The sequence below is a fragment of the Passer montanus genome, unplaced genomic scaffold (genome assembly GCF_014805655.1).
Source record: "Passer montanus isolate IOZ18808 unplaced genomic scaffold, ASM1480565v1 scaffold1, whole genome shotgun sequence".
Lineage (NCBI taxonomy): Eukaryota > Metazoa > Chordata > Aves > Passeriformes > Passeridae > Passer > Passer montanus.
The window spans coordinates 9,559,862-9,580,306 of NW_024356504.1; the positions used below are offsets into that span (position 1 = coordinate 9,559,862).

Consider the following 20,445-nt stretch of genomic DNA (forward strand, 5'->3'; position numbering starts at 1 on the left):
TGGCTTTCTTCTTCCTTGATCTCTGCTTTAGTTCTGTGAGAGGAAATACTATATTTGAAGCATGACTTCTAGTATTTACTTCAACAATCCTAACTCTAGGTATTCATTTGAACAGACAGATTTACTGGACAGACTGGGCAGATCGAGCCTATATTGGACGAGCTGGCATGGATGGCAAGGAGAAGACTGTAATCATCTCTACAAAGTTAGAGTGGCCCAATGGACTTACCATAGATTACACCAATGACAAGCTCTACTGGACAGATGCCCACCTAAACTATATTGAGTATGTACACAGGAAATAGTAAAACAACTGAATGATTGCTCATGTCAGATTGTGGTGGGAGATTTTATAGGTGTTGTAAAAAGAATACATACTTCTGCCCACTGACTCTATAGAAAATTGGAGTCAAAATGTCTGGAGTAGTAGATGATATGGATCATTAGATTACACAGGAACCTAGTTGCTACATTCAGTGAAAATTGTCCAAAAATTACAGTGAAATGGTTCACACTCGGTACTAAAATATGCAACTTCTCTGTCTAGTTATACAACCTGAACCAAAGAAAAAATGACTATAAATTCCCTATTTTCTGATTCTCTTGTTTTTGCTTATAGATGAGAATTGAGCTGTAACTAAACTAGTTATGTGCTAATAAGTTGTATACAAACCTTCAGAAGGTGACTGAATGTCCATAAGTTTGGTATGGAATTTCCTGTAGGCGAGTGGGATTCTTTTGTCAATCAAAAAAAATCTATACATTGCTTCTAGTACTAGAAAATTCCCACCTAAATAGCAGTAAAAATAAGTAATATTTATCTGGCTATTTAAATTGTTTTGAAACTCATAATACTGAAATATTTTGAAACTAGTAGCTTGTATTTATGTTAGTGTTCATATTTGTATTCACATTTACCTGGACATTTAGATTTATGTTTGTATTTACTTCTATTCTTCTGTACATTAATTCTTTTGGCAGCCTTTTCTATGATATAGTATTAGAGATATCTTTTTAAAAATGTAAGTTAATTACATATATGTTTTTCTCTCTCCTCTCTTGTATTTCATAATTTCCCCCTACATGGGGAAGGTGATAGAAAAATGTAAAATCTTGCCAAAGATGTCTCAGCAAAGGAAGCTCTAAATCAGAAAGACATGTAAAATTTAGGAATATAGGAAGTCTATTGTTTTTAGTGTTTCATTATTATGTGTCTGAATCATCTAGGCAAGCTAGTCTCTTTTGTGACAAAAATAACTCACTGTTAAGGCAATAAATGTGCAAAATTTCATTGTTCTTTGCTAATGTGGTTCTGGAGGACTATGCATTTCAGTGGATGTTACTCTATTCCATTTATTTTCCTGAAATAACCTGTTTTACTTTCCTCCATATACTAAAATGAATTTTCTAAGGATGGTGATCTGTCTTTAGGGCATAAAGAAGCTGCAATTCTACATTTAATGTTTCTGGTCACCAATAATGAAGGACCATAAGCATACAAAATATGTGAAGAGAAAAGATGGAAAGAAGTTTTAGCATTTATCTGAATGTTTTGCACAAATTTTTCTTTGTGGAGGTACTCTGACCTGGATGGACATCATCGTCACACGGTATACGACGGGACTCTACCTCATCCATTTGCAGTAACAGTTTTTGAAGACACAATATATTGGACTGACTGGAACACAAGGACGGTTGAAAAAGGAAATAAATATGATGGATCAGAAAGGACTGTTCTTGTGAATACCACGCACAGACCATTTGACATCCATGTTTACCATCCATACAGACAACCATTTGGTGAGAAAACAGACTTAGATTTGCATTTAGATGGTCAGCTGTTATTTGGGGGACTGGTAGTAAAGGACCCCGAGTGTACTCAGCTTTTGCCTTTGCTGACTGGAATAAAATGCACAGAGTAATTGTAGGCATCTAGTTTACATTTACAACATGCCCTTTCTTTGAAAAGCAATAACTGCTAATGCATAATTTTAAATTAGTTTCTAAAACATCGTTGCTTGATAGCATAGATTTTGTGTACATGAAATGGCATATATTTCTCTCCTGAAATGCCTACATATCTAGGTTTTGGTTTTCAGCCTCTTACATATAGGGTTTCAAAACAGTATTAGAGGAATCTATCACAGATTGAAACCTTTGTGTTCCGGAATTTATGAAATATGGTAATATTTATTTTTCTATTTTACCAGTAAATAATCCTTGTGGCACCAATAATGGTGGTTGTTCCCATCTTTGCCTAATAAAAGCTGGTGGTCAGGGGTTTTCCTGTGAGTGTCCTGATAACTTCATGGTCATACAGTTTGGCAATACAGCCCACTGCCTTCCAATGTGCTCTAGCACCCAGTTTCTCTGTGCAGACACTGAGAGGTAAGTCTGCTGCTCACCATCGCTTTTTCTATGTGTTTTTAAGGATATATTTTACAGTTTAGTCTGTTCAAAAGGGCAGGAAATTAGGGCTTCCTTCTTTCTGTTCTCATTATGAATTTGTGACATGCTTGCAGAGAGAAAACCAGGAAAAGACAGGAAGACAGGCTTTCATTTTGGAAAAGTACTTCTAGGCTGGTTCCTTTAAGTAGTACTTTTTAACTTTTCTTTCTGTTATAGGCATTGCTGATGTAGCAAAGTTTGGGTTGTTAGAAGCATGTACTTCCAGAAATCACTTGTTGAATTCTCTAACCTGGAATTTTTTTTTTTAAACAACTTCTACAATTATCTGTTTCTGCCAAATATATACTGTCTGCCAGTGGCCCAGGAAAGCCATTTAGCTGATGTGAGAGCACATTTCTAAACCCTTTTACTGAGACAGCAGTGGAGGGAGAGAAATGGTGATATAAGAGCTCTTGTACTGATGTATCACCCTGGAGCCTATGAGGCAGGTTTGCTTATTGGGTTGCCTTTTGAAGCAGTATTGTAATGATAATCCCTAGTGAATTTTTTTGTGCTAAAGTTTGGGTGAATTATTGTCTCATTAAATGATTGATCTAAAAAATATCAGCGAGGATTACCATAAATAAACATAAAAATTAAATATTATTTTCTGTGAACTTCCTCCTAGAGGTCCACCAATGTTATCTGTTTATCATCTGTTTCTGGTGACAGTGTTCTGGCATATTTTATTAGCATTTGACATATGAAATAAAAGATGTTCAATATAAATAGAAGAAATTAAAGATGTTTTGGATGTTTCAATAAATATCGCTAAGACAAGACTGTCTTTTGTGCTGTAAAAGGATGGTTGCACATCTGTAAAGCCATATCCTCAACAAAGAACACACTGCTTTCTCTTTGTAGGTGTATTCCCATCTGGTGGAAATGTGATGGACAGAGGGACTGTCGAGATGGCTCTGATGAGCCACCAACCTGTCCTCACCGGTACTGTCCTGTGGGGCAGTTCCAGTGCAATGATGGGAACTGCACAAGTTCACATTTCTTATGCAATACCCAGCCAGATTGCCATGACGGATCAGATGAAGATCCTGTACTCTGTGGTATGTTCCAACACATAAATTAATTTTTTTGTCAGTATAAAACATGCAATCAGCATATAAATTTCATAATAAATATCCCTTTTTCAAAGATAAAAAGCTAAGATAGATAGATGCAGTCTTCTGTACTCTTGCACCTGCTAGAGCAATTCACCTTTGTGCAAGCAGGTTAAAGGAGAGTGAAAATATACTATATCAAAACATAAACAGTTTCTGTACCTCCAAGACAGGTTTGCACTGAGGTAAATTACCATCTAAGGTATAAAATATTAGAAACAGGACTCACTTTGTTTTGCTCTGAGTAATGCCATGGTGATTATGAAGAATCTAGGGCCTCCTAATGCCCAGGTCACTCTAATTTTCCCTCTATTCTATTTTGTGTGATGGGACAAAATTATTACATCCTGAAATCCAGTTCATGTGGAAAGATTTCTTTTGGAGAGCGATTTGTGATAGCAGTCTTATAGAAATGTAGCATAATTATGCTTGTGGAATAATGTTATCTCTTTAAAAACCTATGGTATTCCACATACTTATGTCTAATTTAAAAAGCATATCCTTCTTTCTCTTTTTGTAAATAATATTGTTCTAGCAGTTGCAAGCAAGTAATATAAAGGAAAGGGGAAAGCAATGTGGTTATATAACTGATAGTGTCATTGCCTTCCATTCCAACGTGGTTCTGACAATGACAGAATTAAATGGAATGTCAATTTTAACTGAGTTTCAAATAGCTAAGATTTTAAGTATACCTCAGGGGAATTTAAAAGTAGAATTATGGCAGCTGTGTAATGCTGTGTACAGCATAACATACTGGGTACAATAAAAATCAGTTTAGGTTTATGTAATTCCTTTTACTTTTTATCTCATGCATGGTAACAGAATCCTTTGGTCTAGAACATCAATGGAAATTATAATACACGTTTTTTTCTTGCACAGTTCGGCAGTGTATGTAAAAGAAAGTAGTAGAGTGAAGTACATACAGCAAGAAATTCTGGAAGCAGACATAAGTTTTGACTTCTGTTTTCAGAGCTACCCCAGTTTGCCAGCACTGCTGATACCACCTTTCAGTGCTTTGCCCTTTGGGAATAGAGGCTATATTTTTGTAGGTTCTGTAGCTGATATTAGCATGGTCTCCTGTGTTGTCTGTCATGTTCATTCATAGAGAAACAGGCTCATTAGGCAACACACTCATAAGGATTGCATGGTCAGAGCCAATATGCCATTAGCTCCTCTGTGAAGTGAGTGGGAGACCCTGCCTCAATCATGTTGAATGCTGGGTTTACTTCCCTCTGCTTTAGGAGAAGGTAGTATATGTCTTGCTCCTAGAGAACTGTAGAGCCTTAGTGAGATTGCCTGAAGGTACCTGGGGAAAATGTGACATGTGATGTTAGAAATGTGTACCTTGACTGCTTTAACTGGACAAGTATATGTGTCTCTTTAAATTTCTCTCTGGCTTTGTTTTTAACTGTTGATGTCAACATAAGGGCTCAATTGATATAACAGCAGCAGATCATTTTTGTAAGTTTCAGTATCTTAACAGCTGATCTGTATTCTTTCAGCTAATCACCAGTGTGAAACTCATCAGTGGCAGTGTGCCAACAAACGATGCATCCCAGAAGCCTGGCAGTGTGATAGAGAGGATGACTGTGGTGACAACTCGGATGAAGATAGTACTCACTGTGCCAGTAGAACCTGTCCCCCAGGCCAATTTAAATGTGACAATGGCCGCTGTATCCCACAGTCCTGGAAGTGTGATGTGGATGATGATTGTGGTGATAACTCTGATGAGCCATTCCACGAATGCAGTAAGCACACAGCTGTAGTAAAATGCCTACATTAAAGTGCACTAAAGGCAGAGTGAACCACATAATTTAATTTTCCTAAGATTGAAAGTTTATTGGAAAGGAGTATTTTCTGCAAGCTTATTGCATTTGTATAGTAAAGAGTGTTAGAAAACATAGAGACTATGTGATAATTTACTATTTGCATATTCTTGAAGGAGAGAAAGCCTGTTTATGCAGGCCAGATTATCAGAAACTGGCAGCATCTCACTTTGACTTTCTTGATGCTAGAATTTTTCTAGATGCTATAGCATGTCTCTCTGAACTAATGTGTGTCTTCAAGAACTTGTGATCAAGTTTTTGCCATCTGAGGACAAGCTGCCTCCTCTGGGTTCCACATTTGGGGCTATTGCCAGTGTCACCAACTCTGAATAGTTTAGGGAAAAACACAATGAGAGTGATTTGATCCTGTGATGGGTTTGTAGCATATGCAGAATACAAGGAGCATAGATTGGAAAAGATAGTAAAATCAGATACAGATTATTATACAGAAATCAGATAATGCTTTCTCTTTTACAACACTAAAATTATCAGATAGCTCTTTTTAGTCAAAATAATTGACTGTAAATCATAAAAGGTTAGGAGAGGCAGAAAAGCAAGGAGGATGGTTAATGGCTAAGTAACACAATTAATTTTGACAACTGCCTCCCTCTTTCAGTGGGACCTGCTTATCGATGTGACAATCACACACAATTCAGCTGCAGAACCAACTACCGTTGTGTAGCATTGTGGGCAGTGTGCAATGGGAATGACGACTGCAGAGACAACAGTGATGAACAAGGCTGTGGTAAGTTTGGAGAAGGTCATTTCAATGTTACTTTGTGCATAGACTATTTCTCCAATTTGCAAACGCCCAGATTTTCTGAAAGCCCTCAGTAATAATGTACCTGGGCAAAGACTATGCTAATGTGTGCTGTTTTGTTGTCAAACTGTCTGAACTCAGAGGAGATGACTTGCAATCCTTCTGGAGACTTCCGTTGTGACAATCATCGATGTATCCCGCTGCGCTGGAAGTGTGATGGAGATGATGACTGTGGAGATAACTCTGACGAGCATAACTGCAGTGAGTTCTTGTTTTCTTTGTAATTATATAACCACACTTTTGACTTAAAGATCCTTCTATTTTTAATGAGAACAAGGCAGCTGTCAAATGCAGCCCTTCTTTGTTTTATATGGTAGTCTCTCTTTTATTTGCTGAAATACCACACTGATATCAAGGATTCATAAAAACACTAATCCATCCAGTCATCACAATAACACAAATTCCTGTTTTCCACTGAGAACTGACATTTGAATTTTATCCTGTGTGCAAATGTATAGTTTCTTATAATAGAGGATTAACAATCATAGAGGATTTTTTTTCTTACTTGAATTAAAAACTTCTGTATAATTCTGTATAATTCTGTGTTGAAACAAAGTCTGCAGTGATTTTCCTTTTTTTCTGTGTCAAGAGGGACATGGAATATCTACCATATTTAAAGAGTACTTGAGGGTAATGATGTTTTAACATAATTCAATTTTTAAGATTTTACCTCTGCCCACATTACTTTTGTCGGGTTCAATGAGATAGGTGTGGATGTTTAACTCTACATCTGGGAAACTTTTCATATTTGTCCACTGATTTTAAATGAAGGTCCTCGTGAGTGCACAGAAAGTGAATACCGTTGTGACAATCTGCGCTGCATTCCTTCCCGGTGGATCTGCGACCACGATGATGACTGTGAAGACAATTCAGATGAACGTGACTGTGGTGTGTATTATCTGAATGCTGTGTCTCTTGTTTCTAATGTGATAAATTATTCTGCAAAACGATCTTTTTTGGGAAGCATCTTTAAATAAGTGATATTCACTCTGTCACGTTAGTCACTCCACCAAAAGTAGAGAACACCACAGTAGCCTGGGATTTTCCAGCATTTTTAGAAGATTGCTCTCAAAACATAAAAAGTTTTTCTGTCTTTGAATAAGAAGACATTTCAACGGTTACTTCTGAATCTTTTCAGAGCTGAGAACCTGCCACCCAGGTTATTTCCAGTGTGATAGTGGACACTGTGTTGCAGAGCGCTTCAGATGTGATGGAAATGCGGACTGCCTTGATTTCTCTGATGAAGCAACTTGTCGTGAGTTAAAAGCTTTGCAAGCTTTGCAATTGGTGCCCATTGTGCTCACTTTCAGAAAGATTTGCTCTTTTCCATATTTTTAAGTGAGATGACTCCTTAGAGGTATAGAATTCTGCAATGGTCAGTGATTTTAGTAAAAATTCAGGGTAAGCATAGTGTTTTGAATCAGCTTTTTAAAATGATGATGTGTTGCCATCTCTTACACTGATTGCAAACACATTCTTAATGGTAGGAAATGAATGTGTTTACCAAGTCCAGGAGAAGATACACATGTGATTGAATTGAAAATTTTCACTATCCCATGAGCACTGCAAGAACCAAACTATTTCAGTTGTACCAAATTCTAACAAGGTTTGTAATGAGATTGTTTTCTATAATTCTCAAAGTAGTGTAAAGTGTCCTAAAGTATCAGTGAAGCCAAGGAAATAATATACTTTTTCATTTCTGTTTTCTTTTGGTATATTGATCTACTGTGAAAAAAATATCTGTAGTTTCCCTGAATCTACAGCTGCAGCTGTTTACCCAGAAAGTACTGTTCCCAGTTGGAATGAAAATATTCCCTTTGTGCTATATCTGCATTGACTGACATCGGCTTTTTGGGTGATATTGATGTGTTGGTTCTGACTTACATGTTTCCATGATCTTATGCTTCAGTACTTGGGAGAATTCCTTTCTCTTCATGTTGGTATCAGGGCAACATGATACCAATTAAGTACGTCTTTCCATGTACTTAATTTTAACACCTGTACTTTAAGTAAGAAAGGGCATCTGCACAGTACTATCTTTATTTTTCTGATGGTTACCACATCATACCAGTTGTCTTTCAGAACCTGAGTTATAAAACATTTGTTCTTAAATGGAGGATGAAATGTATGAGAAGCCATTGAAAGAACAAGTGATGGTTTATGAAATAATATACTTTTCCATTTCTGTTTTACATTTGTTCTTAAATGGAGGATGAAATGTATGAGAAGCCATTGAAAGAACAAGTGTATGGTTTATTTATATAGGGTGGTAGAAGAATATTTTTGATTTTTCTTTGGTTTAGTTAAGTTCCTTTCACAGTTTTTACAGAATATGAGTGGGGTTTTTTTGCTATATACAACATGACTCCTTTTGAAATTACATATCTTATGTGCTTCTTCAATCATTCCCATTTGGTGCCAGTGAGGTTAATTATCTGTATTATTGATCGAGATTTGTCGATAACAAATTCAAGTAGCATTTGTTAAATTAATTTGTTTATTTTCAAAAGCTCGTCTAACATAAGTTATTTCACTCTTCATTTAAACCTAAATTAATTACTTGTAGCTGCGAATAATTCTTCAGTCCTTGCAGCCTGTTGTTGCTATGCATCTTTGAAGCACCTCTTATCCTATTACACTTATCTCCTATTATGTGTTTTTAACAATAATATGGTGTTGGACTGAATATTTTTCATGAAGACATAGAATTTTTATTGTAAAGGAAAATGTCATAATTTTCTTTTTTTCAGCAACACGGTATCCTAATGGTACATACTGTCCACCCATGCTGTTTGAATGCAAAAACCATGTCTGTATTCAGCCATACTGGAAATGTGATGGGGATAATGATTGTGGAGATGATTCTGATGAAGAACTTCACCTTTGCTGTAAGAGAGAGGAATTATATTAAAATGAATCATATGCTTAATCTCTACATATAATAGATCAATTAGAAAATAAATGTAATTATTTGGGATGAGTGGTAAGGATTTTGCTTTACATGCAAGTTCATTCTGTGACAGTATGTCTCACTGCTTTGCAGATGTTTGTATATGTTGTTATGAAAATAGAGAGAAGCATATCAGAGAGATAAGGTCACTATTTCATGTTTTTCAAGTTGGTTATCAAAAATAAGAACATCAGTTTGAAATAAAAGGTTAATTCAGATAATGTATATTGTCACAGGTGCTGAACATTCAAAGCTATTAGTGTTGTCAGGACATCTTTGTAAATATGACTGAGAAGTCCTGAGGTGTAATAATTAAATGTTGGAGGTACTATGTAAACTGGTTTTGTCAGTTATGCATTTAAATAACAAGTTAGATTTCCAATCAATTTTCTTCATAAACAAACTAGAAACCTCAGTTTTGTATGTAGTTAGAGAATTTGTCTTTGGCCAAAGATGAGGTACTGTGTTTTGATAAAAAAATGTGTAACATTCTAACATGCAATCGTCAAAGTATTCAGAAAATATTTTTTGTCTGAATGCCTCCTCATCTTTTGAAATATACAAAACATATAAAATATTCCAAGAGAAAAGTTATATGAATAATTTGTGACCCAGTGGCCTAAAGTATCAAAGTGTGACTGATTGACCTCTTGTGCTTTTAGTGGATATTGCTTGTGAATCTCCATTCCGTTTCCGGTGTGAAAACAATCGCTGTATATACAGTCATGAGCTGTGCAACCAGGAGGATGACTGTGGAGATGGGAGTGATGAGAAAGAGGAACACTGTACGTTTACAAAAATTGAACATCAAATTCAGTAATTTTGATGTGCTTAATATTTAATAGTACCCAAGGGATGTCAAAGTTAACCTTAGATAATGGTAACAAGAGCTCACTATGAAATAATTTTAACTGTGGTTATTGGTACTATGTATTTATAGCTCTGTGTAATGTGTATAAGCAGCAAAACTGGGCAAACATTTGTCTAAAAAGTAAAGATCATGATTTTCAAAGCAATACTAGATTTTAGTATAAGCACCAGCTACATATTTGTTCATCTTATTATGAGCTCTACCTAAATGGAGGAAGAGGAAAGAGTTTGGCTGTATCGTAAAATTGGGATGCGATAGCTAGCTGGGACTTTTAAAATAAACAAATGGTAATACTTCCTGAAGTTGTGGCACTATTAAGCATGTATTAACAGTCTTTATATTTAGGCTCAGACCCTGCAGCAGCTCTGTTAATATTTAGTAGGTTTTTGCCCTCAGATACCTTACGTAGTTCTTGTTTACTGTGCTGTACATTTTCAAGTGTAATCATATTTTTGGTTGCTTAATAATATTATTTACTGGCTTTATTGTACAATCTTCTAAATGTTAATAGTTTGCTAATATCTCTATAATTTCTTGAAATCTGCAGTAGGTGTATGAAGTATATCATTAAAGGATATTAATAAGTTTGCATTATTAAAAGGAAAGTTTACTCAACTATTAACATGAAAATTTTTTCTTCTGTCTCTTTTATAAAACTGCAGGACTTCTTTCAGTTCATGGAGATGTGACTAGAAATCAGGATGTTACATCCTGGTTATGGTTTTAACTTTATACAGACTTCCAAAGTAGTTTTGTCACTGTTTTACCAGATGGCATCAGCTTCCCCATTAGCAATGGGAAATAGAGCTGTCTGTTAGTACTTTGTAGTTTAAACTGTGACAGAGGAATATTTCTCTTCTTGATTGTAGGTAGAGAGCCAACACCAAGACCTTGTAAAACTGAAGAATTCAAGTGCAGTAATGGAAATTGCATTCCCCTACATTATGTCTGTGACAATTATGATGACTGTGGAGACCATTTTGATGAAATAGGCTGCAGTAAGTAATAATATCAATAAAATACAAAATTACAATGCTGTTGAAATAGATTTTTCTGAAACTGAAAGCAATGAGTGTTTTTTTCTTGAATGCCATACTAAGAAGTATAGTTTTTAAAGTAGCCTTTGTGAATTGAATTTCCTTATTGTTTTTTAATAAGCCTGTTCTAGGATTATTTGGTTAGCGAGGACAAGATTTACTGTTTTCATTCTTTCATTATTTTAGTTTATTTTGTTTTAATTCTCTTCTGTTTTTATTTTTTGTACATCTTCCAAAAACATATAGATGTGCTACTTAGAGACGTGGCTCTGTGGGTCTTTGTTTATAGTACAACTTGATGATCTTAAAGATCTTTCCCTGCTTGAATGATTCCATCATTACATGAAATTCAGTGCTCTGAACACAGACTATTTTAGTCTTAGAGTATTTATGCATCACAAAAAAAAAAATTTGATCTCGGTTTTGATCTTGTTTTGAAATAGGTTGTGTTACAGAGGTAAGAGCATCCATCTATTTCAACCATAGCTGCAATAGACCAACCTATGGAGTTATTAGTGGGCAGACTCCAAACTGATACATGTTGCTCTAGCCCTGTTAAAATTAAAAGTATATTGAGATGCTTCTATTTTCATTTTTATAGACGGGACCACAGAACTTTCTAAGCACCACTAGTTCTTTGCCTGTTGGCCTTCTCAGATCCTCTGTACAGCTTTTATGAACTATTTATTATATATTTACTAGCATCATTTTAAATGTAAAAGCTTTGATTTGAACTTTGAGAGGTATTCCATGAATCTCAGAAAAAAACAAAACAAAACCCTAATTTTTTATGTCAGTGTATAGATGGAGTGGTAATATGAGCATCCACTTGTAATTTCACGTTGTCAGGCGTGATGGCATCAAGTGAAAGTGTGCCCAATGCTACACTGGTGATTTGCAATCCAGCAGACTTCCAAAACACAAATAACTTGGAAGCCTATAGTGTAGTCCATTTTGAAGCAGCTGATTTCTCTGTTTCAATTACCATCCCAATGGTCTTTAGGTAATATAGCCCAATGCAATGACTTGATGAAAATATAGACGTATAAAAAGGCAATGAAGCAGTGTGAAACAGACACCTCCTGATGTCTGCATTTGGCTCTTTGGGGATAAATGTGAATACAGATCAGATGGTGACATTCGGAGCCTTTCCAACATCAAATACCTGCTATAATGAAAATGGAATATTTGTGTGTGTATGTGTGTAATGAATTTATGCTTCTACATGTATATGAAATTGAGCTGTTTAAACTTAATTTAATCAGCATTGGAATGTGTATGTAAAAAGGAGATAATCAGCTTAATGTAAAGTTTTTACATACATCTGTATCTTTTCCTCATGATCTTCCAATAAGCATACTATTTATCTTTTCTGCTTATATAACACATTTGCATTTGTACTCAAGTATTTTATGCATATATAGAGTATATGTGAACCAATAGAATTCTATATGTACTTTCAGACATGTATAATTTTCATTATCTGTTACAGACTGACTATTATCCCTGTCTTGGCTTTTCCTTTATAGGAATGTTTTAAAGGGCAGTGCATTCTGTGCAATGACCTGCACTGACTGCAGGAGCTTTAGATTAGGTTTGGCATGAACTACATGTCATCTTCTTTCTAGTTTCCTGATATTAATAATGTAAGACCTGTGTTATGCATGATATCAATTAAGAATATTTCTTGTTCAGCTGATAAGAAAGCACTGGATAAGAATGAGCCCTGTTGGCAAAGTTAGACATTAGATTAAAATCTCTTAAATTCTGCAGTTGCTACAGATTGGTGGTAATTTAGAATGTAATTTCTGCTAAGGAAGTTGTGCTTTAATGGTTATGGCTCTTTTCCTGACTCTCTTCACTAGTTGACAGCTCTCTTAACCAGTGGTTACTATTGTCTTCTAATTTTAATTAGAAAAAAAAAAAAAAGGAAACTAACTTCATCTATCTGAAAACTATTTTCAGTTGTAGTAATGATCAAAATTATTATGCCTCCCCCTTGTGACTTCGAGTTTTTTTGTTATAATGGTATGATTTGCTTTCTTTCTTTTTTTTTCTTTCAGATCCTGGAACAGAGCGAACTTGTGCAGAAAATATCTGTGAGCATAACTGTACCAATCTGAATGAAGGAGGCTTTATCTGTTCCTGTAGGCCAGGGTACAAGGCCAGTGAAAGTAATCGCAACTCCTGTGAAGGTATTTTTAATCTTATAAATGTCTTTTTGCTAATAAGTGTTCAGTGACCTGTCACTTCATCATTCTAATGTGACCACTCATTTTCACATTCTAATAGGATTATTATACATTTATCAGATGCTTCCTAAGATGTTCCACTGCTGAATTATGTTTTCTAACATGTATGCCTCATTCAACAAAAAATTGGCTCCACAGTTAAGACTTCTTTTAAGCTTTTGGTACCTGTAGATATCTTTTTGTTTTACAGCATGTAGGTTTTGTTATAGCTTTGCAATCTGAGGGATAGAAATTTGATGGGTTTGTTTTTCTTATTGAAAACAAACTTACTGCAGGTTATACTCTCCTTGTGTTCTGTTCTTGAATAGACCTCAGTAAAGGTGTGTTGTGCCATATTTTTGCCCTGGATTTTATGCAGATAAAATGTGGTGAGGAGTCTACTCAAAGGCCATGGTTTGTGGTCATGAGAAATAGTACTTTCCCAGTTGGTGTTTCAGTATGTTTTCATGAGAACCCTTCTGCTTGTTTCTCCCAGCTTCTGTGGACAATTTGTGTAGTTTTATTAAACAAAATCCAAGGCCACCCCTCCCTTTCCTGCCTGCTGATATAGTTTCTGAGGACTGTGTGTCTTGTCAGCATTTCAAGAAAGCTTTGCTCTTGTGTCTCATTTTAGTCATCTTTTGCCTTGCCTTACTGATTTAACACAAAAATACATGATCAAAAATGCATCTCTGAAAATAAACCTGTTAAGCTGGATTGCAGTAATTATTGGCAATCTGTAGTTAAGACATGGTAAACAGCAGATGAGTGATGAGGAGTTCTGTTTGATAACAGATGCTGATTTTAAGGTCACTTATTAGGTCACTGATCTTTTAGAGTATGTGGGGAAAGCACAACCCTACCATTTTATGGGGTAAGGATGACCAGCATAGAATTGTCAAGGTTGGATGAGGCCTTTAAGAATATCCAGTCCAACCACCAACCCAGCATCACCACTGTAACCCCTAAATCACTAAACCATCACCCAGCACCATATGCAGATGCCTCTGAGACACCTCCAGGGATGGTGACTCCACCATCTCCCCGGGCAACCTGCTCTGATGCCTGACTACCCTGAGTGGAAGTTTTTTTTCTAATATCTAATCTGAATTTCCCGTCTCAGCTCCTCTCACTGCTGGCAGCGCAAAAGAGATCAGCTCCCACCTCACTACAGTCTCCCTTCAGGGAATTGTATAGAGTGATGAGGTCACCCCTGAGACTCCTAAAGACTAAACTAGAAATAAATCAAGTTTTAGGAATCTTTTCTCTTCTTGTGTCTAGATATCAATGAGTGTGAGATCTTTGGAACATGCACCCAGGACTGCAAGAATTCCAAAGGAAGCTATGAATGTTTCTGTGCAGATGGCTTCAGGTCTGTGGGTGATCAACAAGGGAAACAGTGTGCAGCTGATGGTATGTTAAATGACAGCAAGATTGACTGCCACCTGTAAAGAGCAAGTGCAATATAGCAACTTAATGAATGTAATCCTCTCTTTTATAAGAGGACAATGAAAGCCAAACTTTATTCTGTAAGATAATACTATCTGTGTATTCCACCTATTCCATAATTAGGAATTAAAGTGCTCATCTCTGCTTCCAATTGTAAACATTAGAAATGATACCTTGATTTGTGTGCCTGCCTTCATTTCTCCTGAAATTTTCTGCAAACAAAAACCCGTTGTCCTGTGATTATCATCAGAAGGAAATTAATGTTGCCTGTTCCCGAAGCTTAGATTCTTCAACAAAATAATGCATCAGAAAAAAGTTGCATTAAACTGGCATAAATCAAAGGCAGTTTGATGACAGGTTGCTGTTCATTGTTCATGGACTGATACACACAAACAGAAGGACTTTGGCCAATGTTTCAGATCAGTCATTGGCTTTTTATCATACCTCAGTGCAGTGACTACCATGTGTGGCAGTCCTTCAGTAGGCAGATCTGACTCAGAAAATAATAGTAATAGATCAGTAATAATAAAAATAAAGAGGTGAAGATAATAGAAAAAAGTGACAATGGAGTGGTGTTATATAAAAACTAAAAGCAGTACTGTATCTAGAAAAGTAGTTACACTTTAACAGCTTTAAGAGCTAAATGATAGAAAAATGGTATGCCTAGTCAAATGGTAAAATCTTCAGGATAGAATGCCTGTGACCAAATTTACATGCTACTGGAGGTTTTGAAACCTAAAAATTATTTGTAATATGAAAAATACTATAAGAAAATGAGGTCTCCAGGTTACCGTCCAGGGGCCTAGTTCAGCAAATATTTACTGCTGAATGTTAGGATGGAAATGCAAAGGACATTTACACTTCAGTTTCTGCCTGCCTGCCTGCCTGCCTGTTTGTGCCTGAGTCAGAAATCCAGTTCTTTGATACCCTTCTTCACAGGCTTAGTTCAGGAAGCATCTAGACACAGGAAGTGTGTTGATGGCTAAGTGATAGAAGATAATCTAATTGTAGCTGGTAACAATGTGCCTAAGTTCTATTTCTATAGAATAGAACTCTGCCCTGCTTTGTCATACAATCTCATAGCCCTCATAAATGAGGGCCTGATGGGATATTATCAGGCTAACCCAAAACTAAACTGTGGCCAGGAGAACATTCATCGGAATATGGAGACATTAGAATTCACAAACTTTAAGGTAGAACTTGGACATATCATGGCTTAAGTGACTGGCAATTTATTTGTACTTTCAAAATTGCTTGCTGTACTTTGAGGGGGAAAGTGGAACTGTGTAGTGTGTAGTGGCATTCTGTTTTTGAGATGTGGTGATATGCCAACAATGTAATGTTTAAGAATTTTTAAGGAATTATGTCTGTGCAAGGTCTGTGGTGAAAGGGATAATAAGTGGTAAGCATTTCAATTTTTATGAATTTTGGAAAGCCATGAAATTTGAATAGCTCTGAAGTTTTTGAAGAGACCCTAGATTTCCTCTACTTCTTGTACCGATACAACTAGTTTTAATCAGAAATGACTTTTTTCTGTTTTTTCTAAAATGAGAAATACATAAAATCTGTTTTTTCTAAAATGAGAAATACATAAAAATAAATTCATGATTGTTTCCCAGGTAATCCTCCATTGTTACTGCTGCCAGACAATGTGCGGATTCGAAGGTACAATATCTCATCAGAACAGTACTCTGACTATATTGATAACCAGGAGCGCATCCAAGCTCTGGATTATGACTGGGACCCCGAAGGGATAGGCCTGAGTGAGTATGCTAACACTCAGCCATGCAATGGTTGGTTTAAAAAGATGCATTTCTGCAGCATGGGTGTTTAATTTACACTGGAAAGCAAAATCAAATTAGATCAACTGGCCATGTCTCCACTGAATGTGTCCCTCCCCTCTCCTCATTCTCCAGCATCATTGTGGTTTCTTTTAGTGCTTTAATTTAGTTTAGCTGTATTTTGATCTGTTTTTCCTTTCATTATAGTGTAAGTTTAGGTGTAGAATTGTGTTTTTTTAGGATTACGCTGCAGTAGAAGATTGTTATTAACCCCTTCCTTTTCCTTTTGTCTCTGCAGTTCCCAAACCTGGTCCAAGTCTTGCAAGAATTTATACTAAGCAGGAATGACCAATAGATCCCTGTATTAACTTATATGTTCGCTTATTCCTCAAGTTCCCTCTCTTTGCTATTTCCACAGTGCTATTGTCCTGGGCCATACTTTCTCCTTAGGGTTATGAGAGTCTAAGTTACTCTCAAAATCATGTGTAAAGGTTTCAGAGCTAAGATCCTCTGCTCTTGAAAAATGTGATAAATATTTCTTGATAATCTAGCTCAAGATGACTTTGGATGTGTGTCTTGCATATGATGGATGACTTTAGAATTTACACACTAAAGCAACCTTACTCATAAATAAATGAGGCTGGTAACTTCACATGAGAGCCTCAGAAAAATTAGAATTTTTGACAAATATGTAATTAACTAGACGTTTCTCATCTTTTTTTAAGGTGTTGTGTACTTCAGCATTCTGGGACAAGGCTCTGAGTTTGGAGCCATCAAACGTGCTTATCTCCCCACGTTTGACAGCAGTAGGAACAATCCAACAAAGGAAGTTGACTTGAATCTCAAATACATAGTTAATCCTGATGGGTTAGCTGTTGACTGGGTTGGAAGGTAAGTACACTGAAAAGCTAGAAAAATGCTGTACCTTCAATGTGTCCGTTTGTAAGTTTGATCAGGCTGTGCAAAATCCAATTTTTTCTTCCTTATGAATCGTCTCTGAATATGTGTAGCCTGAAGGTGGTTCAGAACAATGTAGTAAGCTGTCCTTGCCCAGACAGCAGGTTAATAGATGTGCATGTGGCTGACTGCATCACATATTCTGTGCAACTGTGTAAAGTGATAATACTGCTCCTTCATGTCAGATGGATTCTTCTTCAATGACTTGGGTATGCTCCAGGGAACAAGCTTTCTTTGCTGTTGGAAGGAAAGCTCCCCAACCCACAATGGAATTTTATCTTTTATCTTTGCTCATTCCTTACCAACCCTGTGCTGTATGAGCAATCCCAAAACACAAGGAGCTCTGAAGTTTGATGAATAAATGCATTTTCTCAGAAAATGGTTAAGTTTTTGTAATTGTTTCAGAGGTCTTTTTCTCTTTTACTGACTGTGGATTTTTTGAGCCTAAAACATGGTAATTTTTTGAACTTAATAATAGAAATCATGGGATCACTCCCTATGTTTACTACCTGGGAAGATCTGGGACAAAGTTGGGCCTGACTCTTGGGAGTTTAATGTTTATGGTGTCATTTCATCTTGTGATATAACTATTAAAGGATATGGTGGACAGGCATAGCTGTAGCTCGTGTGATATAATGTTGAGAGGAACCTGATGTTTGAATATGTACACTATAAAATGTAGTCAGGATTCTGTTGGAAGCTGAATGGACAGAAGTTATAGAGATTAGTCAACCTTCTGAATGGTATTGCTGGATTTTGGATACAAAATGATGAGAAAAAGTGAAAAATTGTATCTTTTCTTCCAGCAGTTTAGAGATAGATATATTAGCTTCTGGGCTGTCCCTCAGGTTATTTTGCTGTTTGCTTCATAAACTGGAGGCACCTAGAAAACAAAATGTCTCTGAAGGCAAAAAAGAGTGTCGGAATTCTGTTGACAAATTCATATGGTCACGAGAACAAGCATCCACAATATATATCACAAACATCCTGATGAGGCTTCAGCTTCATCTTGGTGAGCAACCAGCACTTCAAACATAGTGCTGCACTGATTTCAGAACAATGTTGAAATGTATTTTAAAGAACTACATTTAATTATCTGCACATTATATAAAATGCTACACATGGCTTGAGACACTTAGTCTTGCTGCATATCTGCCAAATAGAAATTACAGAAATTATTTTTTCATGTTCCCAGGACAGCTAGGAGATAATTTATTCAAGCAGAAGGCACCGTGTGATTAGTGAGTGCATAATAATGAGTCTGTTTATTATCTAAGGTCAAAAAATTTATAAAGGCATTATGATAAAGATAAACAAAATTCAAGGAAGAGTGGACTGAGCACCCTGTTTATTAGGATTAAAAGCATTTTCATCTGATGTGGGAACAATTTATTCATTAGTATCTCTGTCAGAAGACAAAAGTCTAGAAAGGAGCTGTGAACTAATAAGCTGGATATCTTTAGACTGCTGCATAAATTACATGGTAAATGAATTTTTACTTGTAATGAACCTCATCATCTCCTGAAAAACAGTCTTTAAAATGCTTATTAGCCACTTCTGCTGCTTAAAAGTAACAATGAATGTTTTCAGTAGCCCTTCAATGAAGATTATTTGACAGGGACCAGAGGTAGCTGCAGAAACTTTTTCACAGGAAAAAAAGAAGTGAGCCAACAGATCACATGCATTTGCTAAACTTACCTATATTTAGGGTCTGTGTATTCTATACAAGTTCAGTAATCAATGCAGGTTCATTATATTAATTTTCTTCAATTTTGATAGAGTGTTTCTTCTTAATTTTTTTATTCCTCTTCCAAGTGTAAACTATTTACTTTTGGAATGTTTTGTGTTTTGTGCAATTCAGACATCTTTACTGGACTGATGCAGGGACTAATCGCATAGAGGTGGCAAAATTAGATGGACGGTATAGAAAATGGCTTATTTTTTCTCACCTGGATCAACCAGCAGCTATTGCTGTCAATCCAAAACGTGGGTGAGTATTGCAGGGCTTACCAGAATTATTTTCAATGCTATTCGAAACCAAAAAACCCCACAGTGGTAAATTTTTCAGGAAAGACTAAGGAAATGTTTTCTGGAACTTCCTTTTACTAACACTGAAAAATTTGTGAGCATGGGAAAGCATTTTAGGATTAGATTTAACATGGATGCCTGTGACAAGGCCAGATGGTTCAAATAAAAATATCTTTTCTACATTATTATGTACCCACCAAATTTCTCTGTTACTACTGAAACAGGGAAATAGATGGGAATGTCTTTTCACCAGCTCCAAGCAGGACAGTCATAGCCTCCTCCATGGGGAAAAGCAATGTAAATGCACTTGTAGATTCAATAGCTGGGCTTGCTGCAACTTGGATTAAACGGTAGATCATGAGATACTGTGATATGTGCTTCTCTCAGCTGCAGTACAGCAGCATAGCTTCCTGAAGTGATATGGATGCTACAGCTTTATTGTGACTGATGGGTGTTCTTTCGGTATTTATTGTTCAGTGAACTCTCTGTGCCTTCCCAATCACATCTGCAAAACATAAGTTGCTGAACAGCTTTTTTTTCCATTACTGACCTTTTCCATGAAACTCCAAAGGATAATCACAGTGACCAAATTCTGAACCTTACCCATTTCTCATTCTGTCTTTTCAGGCTTATGTATTGGACTGACTGGGGAAGGCAGCCAAAGATTGAATGTGCCTGGATGGATGGACAACAAAGACAAACTCTGGTCTCTGAAGACCTTGGCTGGCCAACTGGTCTTTCTATTGATTATTTGAACAATGATAGGATCTACTGGAGTGATTCTAAAGAAAATATAATTGAATCCATGAGACCTGATGGGACAGACAGAACCATTGTACTACATGGAGGTAAGAATGTACTATGCAATTAATAGTAACCAAGATGTGTCCTAACAAGCACTTGGGCTTCATAAGTGGGGCTACATTTGGGAG

At 36.2% G+C, this 20,445-nt stretch overlaps 1 protein-coding gene across 3 annotated transcripts in view; it reads left to right on the forward strand.

Moving 5' to 3' along the window:
- LRP2 (LDL receptor related protein 2) overlaps positions 1-20,445 on the forward strand; it is a 112,483-nt gene that overhangs the window by 81,554 nt on the left and 10,484 nt on the right. For all 3 annotated transcript variants that reach the window (XM_039699454.1, XM_039699468.1, XM_039699461.1), the window contains exons 52-69: positions 116-286; positions 1,577-1,800; positions 2,211-2,388; positions 3,313-3,509; positions 5,066-5,311; positions 6,006-6,134; positions 6,291-6,410; positions 6,981-7,097; positions 7,348-7,464; positions 8,960-9,097; positions 9,822-9,944; positions 10,900-11,028; positions 13,131-13,262; positions 14,580-14,711; positions 16,367-16,510; positions 17,254-17,419; positions 19,347-19,475; positions 20,141-20,361. In XM_039699454.1, the coding sequence (XP_039555388.1) occupies positions 116-286; positions 1,577-1,800; positions 2,211-2,388; positions 3,313-3,509; positions 5,066-5,311; positions 6,006-6,134; positions 6,291-6,410; positions 6,981-7,097; positions 7,348-7,464; positions 8,960-9,097; positions 9,822-9,944; positions 10,900-11,028; positions 13,131-13,262; positions 14,580-14,711; positions 16,367-16,510; positions 17,254-17,419; positions 19,347-19,475; positions 20,141-20,361 (2,813 nt within the window). The remainder of the gene's footprint in view (positions 1-115; positions 287-1,576; positions 1,801-2,210; positions 2,389-3,312; positions 3,510-5,065; positions 5,312-6,005; positions 6,135-6,290; positions 6,411-6,980; positions 7,098-7,347; positions 7,465-8,959; positions 9,098-9,821; positions 9,945-10,899; positions 11,029-13,130; positions 13,263-14,579; positions 14,712-16,366; positions 16,511-17,253; positions 17,420-19,346; positions 19,476-20,140; positions 20,362-20,445) is intronic.